Consider the following 17,979-nt stretch of genomic DNA (forward strand, 5'->3'; position numbering starts at 1 on the left):
TCAACATTACAGTAGCACTGGGAATCTTTGCAATATCATTGCAAGTTAACCCTCTATTCAAACCCCTGAAAGCTGGTTATTAAAACATCTGCTTCTCACACAAGGAGAAAACTCAAATGAGACCAGGATAACATTATCCATCATCAAACCAACCAGCCACTTCACTTGGGATTATCCCCTACTCGACTAGGGAGGGACAGCATCATGTTCCTGGGTTATCTCCTCAGGAACAGGTCCCTTTGCCTCCCTCCCACTGGCTCCCCACAAAACAGCCCTTCATCATTGTACAAGGAAACAGCAACAAGTCCCGGGTTATTTCCTCAGTGCCAGGCTGGGGTGGTCCTCATGCTTCCTTCTCCCCCATTCGGGGTGGGCTCCGCTCCGGGGGGAGGCTGGGCTGCTTACCTGGGCTGTCTCTCAGGTTGTAGAAACAGGATTGCCCACTGAGACTCGGGGACTGAAAGCAGCAGCCCTGCTTGATGCACTCAGTGCTGTTGATAGTGGCCAGGCCACACGGCAGCCTCCAGCCCGGCTCCGGAGGACACACAGCAGAGACCAGGAAGGGCCGAGCGGCCCAAAGGCACAGACACCAAACCAACCAATGTCCCATCGCGCTGCCTGAATCTGTGCCCGCCCCTGAGCACCAACCCGCTTTATAGCCGCTAATTAGCTCCTGGCCACGGGTTTCTCGTGTTGAAGAGGCTTTAACTGTCACTGATCCTCATTAAGGATTAGGGCGAGATTCCAGCTACAATTACATCTTCACAACTGACGCTGCGTTCCCCTGAGTCCAAGATTGTATTTTGTTCCAGAATCGGTTCTGCGTGGATATGGAAGTAGGAAACAAGAGTCAGAGAATTATGACGGTGCAGAGGAGGACATTCGGCCCATCAGCAGTCCTGTTCTCCACTGCTAACCTGCTGCCTCTCCCCACACACTATTTCCATCCAGATAACCCCCAAGGTCCCTCCTGAGTGCCTGAACTGAATCTGCCTCCCCCACGTTTCCAGGCAGTGCATTCCCCCTCCCTAACTACTGACTGGGTGAAAGAGCCTTTTCCCATTTCACCCTACAACAGCAATTTCTCTCGTCATCCAGCATTCCCTACACCTACCCGCCATTCTTTTCACCCGAACAGGAGTATACTGTCTCTGGTCGCTCTGATAGGATTCACAACCAAAGACACTTTCTGCGACATAATCATCAGTAACATGGAAAGTCTCCCTAATCTCCCACATCCCACAGGAAGAGCACATCACTCTACTAAAGGCATCTTTTCTCCTTCACAATCTACAGACCAACAAAATAGCAACATTTTTTTGTCCAAAAAGCAGTGCTCCAGGCTAATTTAGTCCTTATGGTTTATATTTTAAAACTTCAATCAAGAGATAGATCTCAATAAAATATCTCAATAATCAAGAACCCACTCTATTCACTACTGTAGAATTACAGCAAGGTTACATGTTAAAAACTATGCATTTATTTGTTCCTGTGCTGTGAGCTCTCCCACACAGGTTCATCCAAGGTCAGCTGTGAATGTTGCTGTTTTTTAAATTGTTCCTCGATGCACAACGACGTCCAGAGGTATTTGAACTCAAACAGCAAAGGCAGTAACTGTGCAGATTCACTGCTGTGTCAGTAATCAGTGTTTCTTTCTCTCTCTCCCTCATTGGCCATGTGGTCACCCTCTTGTGTGTTTTTCTCCTTTTAAAAGCGCTGTTGTTTTGATCTTTTTCCCCAGCATTCCAAACCAATGTAACAGTATATAAAACAGTAATTGCTGCTCCTGGAATTTGAGGAAATCACCTCCAACACATGAAATACCTTAAAAAAGCATCAGCTCTTACAGCCTCAATTTTTCCCCATCCTCCATCTTGGATTACCCAGAACCCATTCTGAACTGTTTTGGAAAATACTTTTTTATGTTTTTCACACAAAGTGAGGTGGAGGGGACAGGAGCGAGGGGGGCAAATGGTGCAGAGACTCACTGCAAGAGACTAAGGGGTCGCTAATTGTGGTGAAAGTGAAATAGAAATGTAAAATGGGTGTAAATTAAGGCATGATAGGGAGCAAATGGGTCCTCAGCTGGAAACGAAATAAACAAGATACAGTCTTGAGGGAGAGGGGAGGTTGGTGAGATTGCATGAGAAATGGAGGATGGGTGTCTAATATCATGAAATTCAGTATTGAGTCCTGGAAACTGTAAAGTGTCTCAGCAAAAAATGAGGTGTTGTTCCTTGAGTTTGCATTGTGATTCTTTGCAATGTTACAGTGGTCCCAGCACAAGGATGTTGGGAGGACAGCAAAGTGTTTTATTTATTCATTCACATGATGAGTGTATCACTGGCTGGACCAGCATTTATTGCCCAGAGGGCAGTTATGATTCAACCACATTGCTGTGGGTCTGGTGTCACATCTAGACCAGACCAGGTAAGGATGGCAGTTTCCCTCCTTAAGGGACATTAGTGAACCAGATGGTATTTTCTGACAATTGACAATGGATTCATGGTCATCTTTGGACTCTGAATTTCAGATGTATTGATTTCCAATTCCACTGTCGGCCATGGTGGGACTTAAACACAGGGTCCAGATGTTATTTGGGTGACTGCATTAACAGTCCAGTGATAATACCACTGTAACATACCCGCCTCTGGGGAATAGCAAGTGACATGGCACCACCTCTCCCATTGCTTAGCGTGGTCCTCCCGCTGGTTATCATGAGTAGAGGATAGATTCTAGTGGCCCTAAAGCAGGGATCTGAGCGCTGTGGCTGCAAAATTGTCCCACCTCAATGTGTAACCTGGTGACCCCACTCCCCTTCAAACCGGGATATCACTCTGCTTCAATGTAATTGCAGAGAGGTGACCAATAGCAGCACAGCATAGGATTTTAATAGATCTCCAGGGTTAGCCACTGTGATCAGATGGATTCTGAGAGGTTTCATGACACAACTTGCCCCCTACTCTTCAGCCATTTGTTGGCCAAAACATGCACCTTCTGACCCACTGTATTCCTCCACAACTTAGAAAGTAAAATGCCTCATGATGTAAATGCTTGTTCCCCAAACAGCTTTTATTCTTCTTCACAACATTCTTGCATCTAGTCAAGAGATCCTTTCAAGAAAATGGCAACAAAACACCAATAGAATCTTTTATTCTGTCTCAGAGCCATAGAGCATGGCAAGAGATCCTTCAGTCTAACCAGTGTGTTAGAAACAAGTTTCCACACTAAACAATTCCCCAGCGTCTGCTCCTATCACTCCAAACCTTTCCTGTTCATGTACTTATCCAAATGTCTTTTGAATGTTGTAAAATGTATTCACATCCACCATTTCTTCATATTTTCCCACAATCATAAACACAAGTGATCAAAACAGCGATTCCACAATTCCTGGAGGATCCAGGCCAATCATTGGGCATTACCAACTCCAGCATCACTCCAAGAATGGTGGTAGATAAGCAACTAGGAAAGTCAGAAAAATCATCATCCCTTAATCTGAAGGTGGCCAATAGATGAATTGATATCTTCAAGGTCACCGTATCTGGAGAAGGGAAGGGAAATATTGCAAAGTGCAAACTCGCTCACAGCAGCAGGAAGAATAAAAAGAAAAAGCAGATTACTTAAACGGAGAGAAATTACAGAACCTTGAAACTCCAAGGGAGCTTGGTGTCCTGATACATGCATCACACACTGTTCATGTGAGGTAATGCACTAAGAGGGCAAACAGTAAGAGGGAAAATCAACAATAAGTGGGAATATAGTAAGAGGAGTAGATGAAGTGAGAGATTTTGGCGTGGAAGTCCACAGGTCCCTAAAGCCGTATAGGTAGATATGGTTGTGAAGGCAGATGGAATGCTCTCCTTCACTGGCAAAGGGATAGGATACAAGAGTCAGGATATAATGATGGAACTGTGTAAGGCAGTGGTGAGGCCACACCTGGGAGTACTCCATGCAGTTCTGGTTGCCACATTCCAGGCAGTGGTTAGCACTGCTGCCTCTCAGCAGAGACCTGGGTTCAATTCCTGCCTCAGGCAACTGTGCGCAGTTTGCACATTCTCCCCGTCTGTGTGGGTTTCCTCCCACAGTCCAAAGCTGTGCAGGTTAGATGAATTGGCTATGCTAAATTGCCTGTAATCTTAGGTACATTAGTCAGAAGGTCAGTGTGAACTTGTTGGGCCAAAAGGGCCTGCTTCCATACTAAGTAATTAGTATACTTTGGCAGGGATGGAGAATTGTCATAACTATAGGAGATTGGAGAAGTTGGTTGTTTTCCTTGCAATAGAGATTATAGATTCAAGCTAAAAAGCATGTGCGTGCGTGACTAGAGCTCACTGCCTGGGCTAGTAGTGGAAGCAGAGACTCCAACCTATTTTACAAAGTAGCTGTATCTTCACCAGTGCTGTAAGCTGTAGCTATATGTGCTGTGTTCAGCAAGATGGGACTGGAAGAGGGCACCTGGTGTCTTTAGGTCAATAGGGTCACAATGGACTGCACATACCCTTGTGCTGTATTGTTTCTATAGCTCTTTGAGAGCCAACTACATGGAAGATAAATGGAATGCTGTTAATTAGAAAGGGAATAGAATATGGGAAAAAAGTTGTACAGGCCACTGGAAAGACTGCATCCAGATTACTCTGCAGTTTTAGTCAACCTACACAATGCAGCCCACCAAGCTGCACTGATTGCTAATTCGGACCCTGTGGTTTCTTCCCTGTTTGACTCCTGTTCATGTGACTAGCAAGATGGCCTTCAACACTACTAGTGTGCCTACTTCCATTAGCTGCTGTGATCTCACACACATCCTCTGTGGGAAATATTTTACTTGCACCTCACCTAAAAACATTCCCTTTGTATCATTTTATTCAATAATGTTCACGCAAGGGATTCTTGAAGTGAGGACATTGGAGGAAAAGTTGGACAGACTAAGCATGTTTTTCATTCCAGTTTAGAAAAATTAGAGACAATTGTAAGATATTAAGATGCTGAGGGGACATGACAAAGCAGACACTGAAGAGATGTTTCCCTTCATGGGAAAGAATTTTAACACAAGGGGCCTTTTAGTTTGAGATTAAGAACAATGATTTTTCTGAGGGTGCAGAGCTGTCTTCAGGGAAAGAGGAGGCATGTTCATTGAATGTTTTACATGGGGGTGTGGGGAGCAGAGGTGGATGGAGAAGATTATTGGGGGAAAACAAAGCTCTCCAAACACCTAGGGAGGAAGTGAGTTCAAGCTACAATTATAAACCAGCAATCTTACCAGTGGAACACTCCTGCTCTTAAAACATGTGCCTGTGTTAGAAGCAAAAAACAAACAGCAAGGCACAGGGGCTCAGTAAATAGGAAGATGCAGAGGAACAAGGCAGCCTTGGGGTATATTCACCTCATTTCTGCCCAATTCCCATAACCCTCCAAACCATTGATGAAACAGTTCACTAACCCAGCATGCACCACTGTCTGGGGTGCAGAAAGAGATTCTCAATCATTGAGGCCATCGATCTCTTTTCCTAAGGGACAGCAGGTGGTAAAACTAGTCTCATTCAGCTGCCTCACCAGAGGGGGCAACAATCACAGCACTGCTTGTAGGACAAGACTAGCAAAGTTGCATCATTGGGTTAAATAAAACCAAATATTTAACTAGATTAGATAACTTACAGTAAACAGGCCCTTTGGCCCAACTGTAAAGTCCATACCAACCCTCTGAAGAGTAACCTGCACAGAACCCATTCCCCTACATTTACCCAATACTACAGGCAAATTTTGCATGGCCAATTCACCCAACCTGCACATCTTTGAATTGAGAGGAAACCCACAGACATGGGGAGAATATGCAAATTCCAGAGTATGTGAGGTGGGAATTGAACCAGAGTCTCTGGTGCTGAGAGGCAGCAGTGCTAACCACTGCCACCATACTTCCTACCTTTCAAAAAGGGAAAGGAACCCATAACCAAATCACAGCCTTCTCATCAGGAAGGTGTATGAAGAACAGCAGGAGAGAATGCAGTTCCTGACACGCTGTAACTACACCCAGAAAAACAGATTGGATTAGTCTGTTTACCACTGGGGTACCACGTACTGGGACGAGTTTAGTAATTACTGAACCAAGTCGAATGAAGCACTACAAAGGCTGAAACAGGGCATTAACAATCAGGAATATACACCACTGCAGTCAAGCCCTGTCCCCCAAAAAGTACAGATCTGGATAAAGCCACAGCAAGTTCAGGTCTCTGTGCCACCTCTTTCATTTGGAGGACATTTCCTCACACCAACTGGGAATGGAATTGTTATCCTGAAGGACAGCTGCATGAAACAAGTGTGAGAAAACAGGACAGACATTAGCCCAAGGATAAGCATCAAGCCCAACAGGCCATTCAGCCTTGGACAGCAGGCAGGCTCAGTGACCATATGACTCCATATCCTGTTCCCACTTCCTTCCTCTACCCTTCAGCTTTGATTGCATTGAGATGATTCTCTATCAATGTTTTAGTCTCAACTGCTGAGGCATTCTCTAGGCTCACTACTCTGGTGGGAGCTATTTCCCACCATCTTGATCCTAAAATAACCAATTGCATATCCTTTAGGGAGTCACTTCTGATTTCAGTGAGAAAGTGTACAATAAAACTAGCTAGAGGGAATATGCCAATGGTGAATAACTTCAAACATTCTGAAGGGGACAGTCATTGTCAGTGGCACCAACTGATTTGAATTCCTCAATGTTAATGAAAAATGAACCTATTGAGCCAGCTTAGCATGTACTAGCATTATTGCTGAATATCAGCCACTCTAGGGTATCACCATTGACCAGAACCACAAGCATGTTCCTACAAGAACATGGCAAGGCTGGATATTCCAGTTGGGTAACTCCAAGCCACTCACCATTTGGTCTGACAATTGCTGTCCCTTCCCTAAATACTGAACCACAATTCAAGCTCACTTCCAACAAGACTGCACAGCTTTGTTATAGACACCACAGACAGGTTTGTCTGGTTTATTTATTTGTATTCAAGGTCTACAGTTCAATCTCATGACACTGGGGACAGACCGGGCTGGGTTCTTCATTCTGTACACTGCAGCCATCAGCATCAACAGGAACACCAGAAACCCAACAGCTACTCCAATCAAAACAGGAGATCCAGCAGCACCTACAGGGAAGGAGGAAGGAGGTTCAGACATTGGTAAAGTTGCTCAATGAACTAAACAAGGAACATCACTTACCATTCTCATTAAGCAGCTGCTTAGACTGGCTGTTCTCAACTTCCAGGAGAACAACTGGACCAGGAGCACTTACCAAGGTCCCCTCATGGAGGAGAGCACTCCTACGTGTCCCTGTTGGAGGGGAACAGGAGGTGGTTAGAATCCATGTTGACACTACAGCCAGGATGTTACATCCTTAGTAATTGGATATAGGGGACATTCAGGAATGAGGGGGTGAGTCTCAGCTTAATAAGTGAGCATCAAGGAACTCACTTGGACCACATCTGGTTGTACAGTCATCCTGAGCAGAGGGAGAGCAAACCTCAGCACTGCAGTGCAGGTAAACCTAGAAAGGAAGGAGGGGTTTTAGGAGATCAATAGCCCAGTTAAGCACAGAGACAGCAAGAGGATTTCATGAACTTGGCTTCATTCCTTCCATTTGGTTACCTGTCCAGAGAGGGGCTGCTCAGACACTCCATCCAAGAAAACAAACGTCTTCACTTCAAACCGCTTGTGATGAGTTGGGAACTGCAGGCCAGAAGAGACACCTACTGGGTGTAGGAGGGTCAGATAGTCATCACCTTCATAGGGACACCTGAAACAGAAGGTCAGGTGACCAAGAGCTCTAAACCAAACCAGAAATAGATGGCAAATAAAATCAGGTAGCACTTGGAATGTGCAACTGCCAGGAAGGAGGGTGCCAAGAGGGGGCAAATATATCAAGAGTCCATCTTGCACCAGGATGTAATGGACCTGGTCTAATGGACTTTGTTGTAGAGACTTGGAAAAATGGATTGTCAAATGTTTTTCCTTTTGCATTATGGTTGGACAGGCCAGTTACCTTTTAGTTCATTCTGTCAGACCTAAAGTGGAGTCCTTAATTGCAATCCACAAATGGTTTTGGGATTGGTCATTGGAGGAAATATCAAATAGCACTGATGAAGGGCAACCTGTGATTGTGGAGAGAGATATATCAGATCTATTTGACAAGGTGTCAGTGACAGCAGGCAGCTCGTTGTCAGGGCAACGTTACCAAGATAAATGTTTGGTCAGCTGACCATCAGGTTGAAACAGCAGGGCCTTCAGTCAGTGGAGGGAAGAAGGATTTCATCTGAGAATCATAGGAGACTTCACAAAGTGGATGCTGAAGAGACATTGCTCGAGTTACCCTAAGGGAGTAATGAGGAGATTTCTATTGAAGAGGAGGCTTAGTTGTCAGTCAATCTAACAATGCTCTTCCAAAGAGGAAAGGCCTTGGCAACATTCAGGCATATTCTTAACTAAGGACAAGTCAAAGATCATGAAGGAAGATCAAACAAGTGGAATTCACAAGTGAACCATGATTGGAAGAAAAAGGCACAAGTATTGGCATTATGTACAAACATTATACATACATTTGTTCAGTATATCATGTCACAGTAAAATGTAGTCTTCAATCTACAGTTCAAATCCAGCCTTTCCATTCAGTCCTTACCCATCCACCAGGAGACTCCACTGCACCTCATGGTCAGGGGCTGGCACAGGAGTTGCCCAGCAGTCACGCAATCTCAGGACTATCATTGGGTCAGTGCGATCCTTCACACGAACCTCAACAAACACTGACTCCTGAAGGATTCTCTGAATGGGGTAGTCACTGTCCTTGTACCACCAGCTGTAGCTGCCATCTAACAGAAAATAAAAAGAGAACAAACCAGAACAGTCATTCCCCTGAAGGGATACAATTCCCAGTGCTCCATTACTAGGGCAGCACTACCTGTTGCTATTCTCAGCTCCAGCCTCAGGATCCCATCTTCAGAAGCAGCTAGTGGTGGAGGGAGGGTGTAAACTGAGACATTGATTTGTAAGCCTGCCTCATGCTCCCCCTTGTACTTGCACTGGACGTGCAGGCTGTTGAGACAGAAATAGGGGGAGGAGTTTCAGTCAGTAACACTTCCTTCTCCAAACCCACAAATCCCACTGCCCTCTCACCTGAAGGTGCTGTCCCGGGTTATTGAGCCCAGTGGCCCCCTCTGAATCATCCTCTTCCCCAGGACATCCATTTCATACACAAAGCTCCCATTCTCCTCCTGCAAGGGAAGAGACTGTTTAATAGGGAGCTGGCCTGTTCAAAAGGGACAGAATGCTGGAGCCTCCAATACTCACCCGCTGGGTCGAGCCACAAGAGGCAATTGGGAAACGGAAGGCTACAAGTTCTGCTGTGATGAGCTTAGGCCTGCACTCAGCTTCATGTCCATCTTTCACGTACAGAGATGACAGGTTGAGGGCAGGACGGGTCAGGTTCCTGGTGATTGCTACAATGAACTGGTCATCTGCTGTGCACACTGCAATGAAAACAAATTACAAGAGACAAATATTTATTCTAAGTCTAACTGTCTAACACAGAAACAAATCATACTGGTCTGTAAATTGTACAGAGGCCTGAACCAAGCAGTGCTGGGTAAAACCAGGACTGATGGGAAAGTTTGAAGGTAGAAGGTCACTGCATAGCATTGAGCCTCAGTTTCTGAAAAGTGGGGATCAGAATGGAGCTGGAGGGAGGCTAAAACTGTTGGAGGGGATTCAGAGGGACAAGATTTATAATGCATTTGGAAAGGAAAGACTATTAGAAATGGTCAGCGTGGCTTGGTGTGTGGAAAGTTGTCTCACTAACTTGACTTCATTGAAGAGGTGACAAGACACTGAAGATTGAAATGTGTTGATGTCTACCATTGTAAGCTTTACTAAGGTTCCATGCAGTAGTCTTGTTAGCAAGTTAGATCCCATGGAATAAAGACAATACAATGCCAAATTGGCTTCAAAAGAGCCAGATGGAGGCCTACCTCAAGGGTCAGTAGCCTCCATTTCTCAGCAGCAGAGAGGAGAGGGGATTGGCAGCTGCTAGGAAAGTAAACTCCCCTCGGAGGAGCAGACAGAACTGTTGCATATGATTTGTGGGGTTGCTTTACCTGAAACACTTCGGTGATGTCTCCCACCCATCCTCCAAAAATGTTCATGTACTGGATTGGTAAATTACCAGCTTTAAAAAACAAATCACTTTGGGAATAGATTTCAAGCAGTTGAATGCTCCTCCTATAGGAGGAGAGAGAGGTAAGATTACCAGTGTCCCCACTGACTTCATCTGCAGCAAGTGCACCCAGCTCCTCCAAAACCAGAGAACTGGAGCTTGACAAACTTCAGATCATTCAGGAGGTAATTGAGAGGAGTTGAGAGTCACACCTCCGATACAGGAAGTGGTAGATGGATTATAGTGAGGGGATGGAGAAACAGGTAGAGTGCAGGGACCCCTGTGGCCATTCTCAGGAATAAAGAGGTTTTGGATACTGTTTGGTGGAGGGGCAGAGAATTACCAGGGTAAGCCATGGGGTACAGGTCTGGCACAGTGTGTCCCTGTTTCTCAGAATGAGAGAGGAGAACATTAGTCACTGGGGACTAGTTAAGGGGACAGATGAAGATTCTGTGGGAACCAGAGAGACTCAGGGTTGGGGTGTTGCCTCCCAGGTGCCAGGGTCTGATGTTTAATCATATTTTCAGGATCCTTGAGGGAGGGGAGCAGCCCCAAGTCGTGTTCCACATAGGAAAAAAAGGTAGGAAGGAAATGTGGATGCAAGACAAATTTCAGAAGCAGGGTGAAAGCTTAGCTACAAAACAGTTCTCTGGTAGTTAACTATGCCATGTGCTAATGATGGGAATAGGGAGAGTTGAACACATGGCTACAGGGACAGTGCAGGAGGGTTCCAGATACTTGGATATTGGTCTCATTCAGGGTAGGTGGAATCTCTACAAATGGAATGTTAGAGATCTGAGTCAGTGGTACCAATATCGGATCAGGGGGAAATTGGCTAATGCTTTTCAGGAGTGTTTAAAATAATTCAGCGGGGATAGAAACCAGAATTCTCACTGGTGTACAGAAGGTTCAGTAGTGAGGTCAGAAGTAAGGTTAAGGCTGCAAGAGTGTACTGGCAGGAAATTGGTTACTTCAACATCAGGAAGATCTTGACCTGGCAGCATGGGTTGGTACCTGGGACTAAGATGTTGTGACCATTTTAGAGACATTGAGAGAGGGTTGTTGCAGGTTCTGGAATTTTAGATGTTTCAATAAGAAACAGGAAAGGTGGTAAGGAGGGGAGGTGTGGCATTGTCAGTGACTGGCAGTAGTACAGTGACAGAAAAGAACTGAGTAGTATGGGCTGAAGTTAAAAACAGAAAAGATGTCACCCCTGTTGGGAGTTTTCTACAGGCCTCTGAATAGTTCTGGAAATGCAACAATGATTCTGGATACAAACAAGAGTAACAGGGCAATCATAGGAGACTTCAACTTCCCAAATATTGACTGAAACACTCAAATACTAGATTGGCCAGTTTGTGTGCAGGAGGGTTTCCTGACAGGATATGGACAGGTCAGGAGGCCACATTGCATTTGGCACTAGGTAATGAGCCTGGCCATTAGATTTGGAGGTAGGTGAGCACTTGGATAGTGACCACAATTCAGTTTTGTTTACTAGTGATGGAAAAGGATAGTCATGTTCTGCAGGGCAAAAATTATACCTGGGGAAGGCAAATGTGATGCCAATGTGGCCAGAAACTGCAGGGATGAATACAGTTGAAATGTGGGGCTATTCAAGGAATAGCTACTGGGTCTTTGATAAATATGTACCTGTCCCCTGGAAGGAAGTGGTCAAGTGAGGGACTGGTTTACTAAAGTTGAATCTCTTGTCAAGAGTCAAAGAGGCTTATGTAAAGCAGAGACAAAGGCACTGTTAGGGTGCTTGAGTTACAGGTTAGCCAGGAAAGACCTGAAACAAGCACTAAGAAAGCCAGGAATGGATACAAGTCTTTGGCACGTAGGATCAAGGAAAACCTTGAATCTTTCTATAGCTATGTCAGGAATAAAAAAGAATGACTAGACTAGGATTAGGGCCAGACAAGGACAGTAGTGGGAAGTGGTGTGGAGCTCGGAGATGGGAAAGCACTAAATGAACTGTCATTTTCACAGTGGAGAAACAACATGGTCATGGCAAATACTGAAATACAGGCTTAGACTAAACAGGATTGAAGTTTATAAATGTTAGCAATTCTGGAGTGAAGAGATGTTTCTTGGGCAGGATGGATTTTTGATTCTCTGGGAAGTTAGGAGGAGATTGCAAAGCCTTGGGCTTTGATTTTCATTGTCTACAGGAATAGTGCCAGATGATTGGAAGATAGCAAATGTTGCTCCGGTCAAGGAGAGTGGAGACAACTTGGTCATTATAGACTAGTGAGCCTTACTTCAGTGGTGGGTAAGGTGTTGGAAAGGAGTACAAGAGATAGAATTATATCTAGAAAAGGTTGAATTTGATTAGAGATAGTCAACATGATTGTTAAAGGTAGACTGTGCCTCAAACCTTAGAGTTCTTGGAAAAGTGAACAAAGATGGAGGAGGGCAAAGCAATTGTTGTGTATATGGATTTCAGAAGAGCACTGAAAAGATTCCCCATGGTAACCTATTGCAAAAAAAGCATGGGATTTAGCAGTTTGGATCAGAAATTGGCAAGCTGAAAGACAGGGTGGTGGTTGATGGAAAGTGCTCACAAGTTCAGTTACTAATGTAACTGAAGATCAATTTAGGGGCCACTGCTATTTGCCATTTTCATAAGTGACTTGGATGAGGGCATAGAAGGATGGGTCAGTAAATTTGCAGATGACACTAAAGTCGGTGGAGTTGTGGATAACGCAGAAGCATGTTGTAGATTAGAGTGAAATAAACTGCAGAGCTGGCAAATGGGAGTTTAATGTAAAAAGATGATTCACTTTGGAATGAGTAACAGGAATACACAGAATGGGCTAATGACAGATTCTTATTAGCATAGAAGAGGTCTGTGTTCACAAGTTTATAGATCCTTGAAAGTTGACATGGAGGTTGTTAGGGTTGTTAAGGCAGTGTATGGTTTAGTTTTTATTGGTAGAGGGATTGAGGTTCAGAACCATGAGGTCACATTGCATCTGTACATCAAGTGTGGCTGCAGAGTTTGTATTGTGTAATACTGTTTGCTGCATTATAGCAAGCTTTGGAAAGGTAGAGATTTACCAGGATGTTGCCTTGTATGGAGGGAAGGTGGTTTTTGTTAAAGGTTAGAGGTGACTTAGATATACAAGATCACAGGGTAGACAGTGAGAGCTTGTTTCCTTGGAAGGAAGTGGAAAGCATGAAGGGACAGTGCTATAAATAAATTGAAGCATGACAAATATAGGACAGAGGTATAGTCTTTACTCATTAGTCAGCGCATGGAGCACCCTGTCTGCAACAGTAGTAGACTTGCCAATTAAGTGGTCATTGGCTAGGCATATGGATGAAAAAGGATAGTGTAGGTTAGATGGGCTTCAGATGGTTTCACAAGGTCAGAACAACAATCAAGGGGTGAAGGGCATACATCATGCTTGTGGAGGCACATGGCCAGCAGTGAGGAAATGATCAGGCTGGGTCCCTCCATTCTATGGTCCCATCTGAAGTCATTTTATATATGAATGGAGGTATGGCTAGAAGGTTTGCTGAGGACACTAAAATAGTGTTAGTGGTCAGTGAAGAGGTTCGGTCACTACTACAGGACTGATTAGATGGGCAAAAGTGGCAGATGGAATTTTTAATAGTTAAAACAAGTATGCATTTTGGCAAGGCAAATCAGGGTAGCATCCATTCAACAGTAGGGCACTGGGAAAGTATTGCCAACTAGAACTGGAGGTTCAGGTGCACAGTTCCTTGAATGTGGCACCATAGGTAGATAGGGTGGTGAAGGCAGCATTTGGCCTGCTTGCCTTCAGAGTTGGGATATCATGTGTTTACAGTCACAAGAGTGTGTACGGCCACTTTAAGATGGAAAGTATTTGAATTTAAATTACAACCAAGAGATAGCTGGATCCAAAATAGATTTGTGACAATTGGCTGTTACTTGATAACAGTTTTAGTTGCACAGGATACCAAAACCCAACGGAGTCTGGACCTATTTTATTGAAAACATTGGACCAGAGGGGTGTGGTTCAGAGAACAGAACACAAGGGCATTGAAATTGGTCAGATCAACTGCCATCTAAAGAAATAAACACTTCTCAAAGAAATCTCAATGTACTATCAAAAGTTCTTTCCTTTTAAGAAGCAGTTAAAGTAATATGACCCTGGAAGACAGCAGAATCAGAAGACCAGAAGGGAGACAGCGAGAGACTGTGTGGACTGGAGAGAAAGTTAATGTTTAAAAAAAATGGTCCTATTGGAACAGCTTTCTGTAAAGCCAGGTCAGACAGCAGTTAAGAAAGAGCAGATTTTTGAATGCTAAACAAACTGTTGTAGTTAAACACAACATGTTTTCCCCAAGTGGAAGTCAGGAATTTTTCCACTCATTTCACAATGGAGGGATGTTTTTCTGGCTGTTTGGTTTTAGTGAACAGAGGTTTGACTTCTGCATTGTTACAGAAGTTACTGCTGTATGGTATATTGATGAGGCCAATTCTGGAATATTGTACAATTCCAGTTGCTCTACAGGACACGCATTAAACAGGTGGATGCAGGAAAGATTTAAGGATAATATTGTAACTGGAGAACGTTCACTATAAAAGGAGATTGATAGCCCAGCATCATCACTGGATTGTTAATCCAGAGACCCAGATAATGCTGTGGAGAAACCCAGGTTCAAACTCCACTACAGTAGATGGTAACATTTGAATTCAATGAATACCTGGAATTAAGAAGTTAATTATAACCACAAATCCATTGTAAGTTGTCAGAAAACCCCATTTAGTTCACAAATGTCCTTCAGGAAAGAAAAATCAGCCATCCTTACCTGTTCTGGCCTACATTTCACTAATCCCAGTGATGTGCGTGACTCTAAACTGCCCTCTGGGCGATAAATGCTAGCTAGTCACTGATGTCTTCATGGGAGAAGATGAAATAGTCTAGGGTCCTCCGAAAGGGAGGAAGGAAGACTTGATCGCCAGAGATGAATCCTTTTCCCATGAAAAGGTCATTAAAAATGTCAACTTTGATTAGTTTAAAACTCAATTGAGTCAGTTATTCACTCAAAATGGACATTGACATCACTGGCAGGGTGATTCTTTGCCTTCAGACTGGCAAGCCACAATGATACAAGAAACTAGGTTGGGTTGTTATTGTGAGTAAAGCAACAGGTTAGTTAGTTATCTGGGTCACCTGTCTCATTATGTGATGTATCTTGTCAACTCACTGAAGCTAGTTCAATTTTACACAAGGTAATGTTACATTCTCAAAGAAATCCAGTGACCAGATGACATGGGACAGAAGAAATTACATCACCTTAGTACACAAGAAAAGTTTCTGGCTAGGCAAACAGCCATCCATTAAAAGGAAGGCAAAATAGTCCAAAATTACCTTGAACCATTAGTCTCATTAACCAGGAATCACATTATGATCAAAACACCCTTAAACTGAACAGAGATTAACAGGCAGCTTTTAGAGGCAAAGTTCATTCCTCAATGGACAACTCAGGAGAGGCTGGGGAAAAAAGGTAGTCATTGTTAATGTCTACACCCACCATTCTGTTGTACAACAGCACAGTAACATGTCAACTATTTCTTCACTGAAGAGTATTTTTCCCCTTGGAGGTTCACTATAGAAGAGAGGTTTGGGGGGGGGGGGGGGGGCAGTCATGCTCTTGCTTGCAGGAGAGAAGTTCAATTCAACTGTTTTTATTAAACAAAACGGTCAGTGTGGTGTGGTATTACATGGTTTGCCTGGATAGCACACAGTCTCCTACAAGTACATCAGGGTAAGAAAACAAGAATTTTATTACAGCTACACCAACATTAGTGAGCAGCCTGTTCTAAACAGAAGTTAAAGATACTCCCCCTACCTCTCTAGAAAGAGGCTCAAAACACAAAACTCAAGTTAGTACAAAAACTAAAACTAGATTCTAAACTAGTTACTATACTAGAACAGGTGTGAATATCACTGTCTCAAGTGGATTATAGAGACAAGAGACAACCGAGTTACTTCCCTATCTGCGGAAAGAGCGTCGCTTTCTCGCCCATTCAATCCCGTATGTAGCCTTTATCTAATAAAGAATCGCGGGTTATTTCCTCAATTTCCGAACCCCACACACGGCCATTCGGGGTGGGCTCCGCTCCGGGAGGAGGCTGGGCTGCTTACCTGGGCTGTCTCTCAGGTTGTAGAAACAGGATTGCCCACTGAGACTCGGGGACTGAAAGCAGCAGCCCTGCTTGATGCACTCAGTGCTGTTGATAGTGGCCAGGCCACACGGCAGCCTCCAGCCCGGCTCCGGAGGACACACAGCAGAGACCAGGAAGGGCCGAGCGGCCCAAAGGCACAGACACCAAACCAACCAATGTCCCATCGCGCTACCTGAATCTGTGCCCGCCCCTGAGCACCAACCCGCTTTATAGCCGCTAATTGGTGAGGAAACCAATCGCAGTGCAGCAGCTCCCTGCCCCACGGGGGCTTTCCCCATCCCAATAAATCGATTCTTTCTGTCCAGGTTATTGCAATCTGTGACTGGCCTGGGAACATATGGCTTATTAAACAATTCAGAGGCACCGTGGCTTAGTGGTTAGTCCTGCAGCCTCACAGCCCAAAGTATCCCACGTTCGATTCCAGCCTCAGCTGTTTGGAATTTGCACATTCTCCCTATCTTTGGGTGGGCTTTCTCCCGCTGTCCAAAGATGTGCAGGTTTGGTGAGTTGGACATGCGAAATTGCCCATATGTTCAGGGATGTCCAAGTTAGGGTAGTGGACTTGTTCCCGCACTATATGGGTTCTGTGATTTGTTTTGCTCATTAGTTTAGGCAAACCATTACTACTATTCTTTAAACTTGATATTTCAGATAATGCATAATTTAATGCAGGTTTTCAACACCAGGTCTATCAATTTGAACTTCATCTGTGGATAGGGAAAGGTAAATTAAAGATGAGGGGAACAGGTCAATTGGGAGTGTCCCTCTACAGAATTTGTCCTTTGGTATTGAGCTAACGTTTCCCCATGCTACTCCCCCACCAAGCCCACTCAGCTCCTGACCTCATTACAACCTTGGTTCAAACATGGACAAAAGAGCTGAATTCCAGAGGGGAGGGGAGAGGGATGGCCCTCGACAATAAGGCTGCTTTTGACTGAGTGAGGCATCAAGGAGCCTTGAGCATTCACTCAATCTCAGGGACAGATGAACGGAATCACTAGCTCAAGTTCTGGGAAAGATGGACCGCTCTCTGGTCCTTGTTAGAGGGTTACAGAGAGAAGGGAAGAGAATAGAGTACATATTAGCTACAATCAAATGGTGAAGCAGGTCTGATGGGCTAAATGGTCTGATTCTGCCCTTATCCATTTTGGTTTTATGAATCTATCAACCCCTCCTTGAGAGGGATATATCAGCAAGTTGTTTCCTGGAGAGTGCAAATTTCCTATGCTCACTGTTTCCACAGATTGCTTTATCCTCTGGAATGATGGTACTTCACATTGGAAACATGATGCTTTATTCTAATCAAGACCCTGCTTTTCAGGTTCACATGTCAGCTTTGAATTTCCATGTGGGAGTTTATCCCTGTGGTGTCACTGGTGAGTCAGTAACACTAATCCATAGACAGATACATATTTCTCTAACATTTCATGTCTTATACATGAAGAACAAAAGATCTAAGGGTGCAAGTAGACTAGTCAGTCTGTTATGGCTAATCTATATCCTCAACCCCACTTTCCTGCCTTTCCCCATCATTTACAGATTAAAAATCTGTCTCCCTCCACTTCAACAGCCCTTGACAGTGAAGAAATTTTGTGGTAAG

At 44.3% G+C, this 17,979-nt stretch overlaps 1 protein-coding gene across 1 annotated transcript; it reads right to left on the minus strand.

Moving 5' to 3' along the window:
- Nucleotides 1-343: 343 nt before the first annotated feature.
- Nucleotides 344-16,543, minus strand: LOC132829051 (zona pellucida sperm-binding protein 4-like). Its single transcript, XM_060846337.1, has 9 exons — nucleotides 16,339-16,543; nucleotides 9,334-9,512; nucleotides 9,160-9,257; nucleotides 8,945-9,078; nucleotides 8,666-8,855; nucleotides 7,639-7,786; nucleotides 7,465-7,537; nucleotides 7,213-7,323; nucleotides 344-720 (listed from the first exon to the last, which is right to left on the minus strand). The coding sequence occupies exons 1-9, from the start codon at nucleotides 16,541-16,543 to the stop codon at nucleotides 344-346; spliced, it is 1,515 nt and encodes a 504-aa protein (XP_060702320.1).
- Between the last annotated feature and the right edge of the window lie 1,436 nt (nucleotides 16,544-17,979).

This window comes from Hemiscyllium ocellatum, chromosome 28 (assembly GCF_020745735.1).
Source record: "Hemiscyllium ocellatum isolate sHemOce1 chromosome 28, sHemOce1.pat.X.cur, whole genome shotgun sequence".
NCBI lineage: Eukaryota > Metazoa > Chordata > Chondrichthyes > Orectolobiformes > Hemiscylliidae > Hemiscyllium > Hemiscyllium ocellatum.

Coding starts and splice junctions, on each gene's coding strand:
- LOC132829051 (XM_060846337.1), bottom strand. CDS start 16,543: ATGGGACATTGGTTGGTTTGGTGTCTGTGCCTTTGGGCCGCTCGGCCC. Junction 9,258..9,333: donor CTTGTGGCTCGACCCAGCGG/GTGAGTATTGGA, acceptor CTTCCCTTGCAG/GAGGAGAATGGGAGCTTTGT. Junction 9,079..9,159: donor ACCCGGGACAGCACCTTCAG/GTGAGAGGGCAG, acceptor CTGTCTCAACAG/CCTGCACGTCCAGTGCAAGT.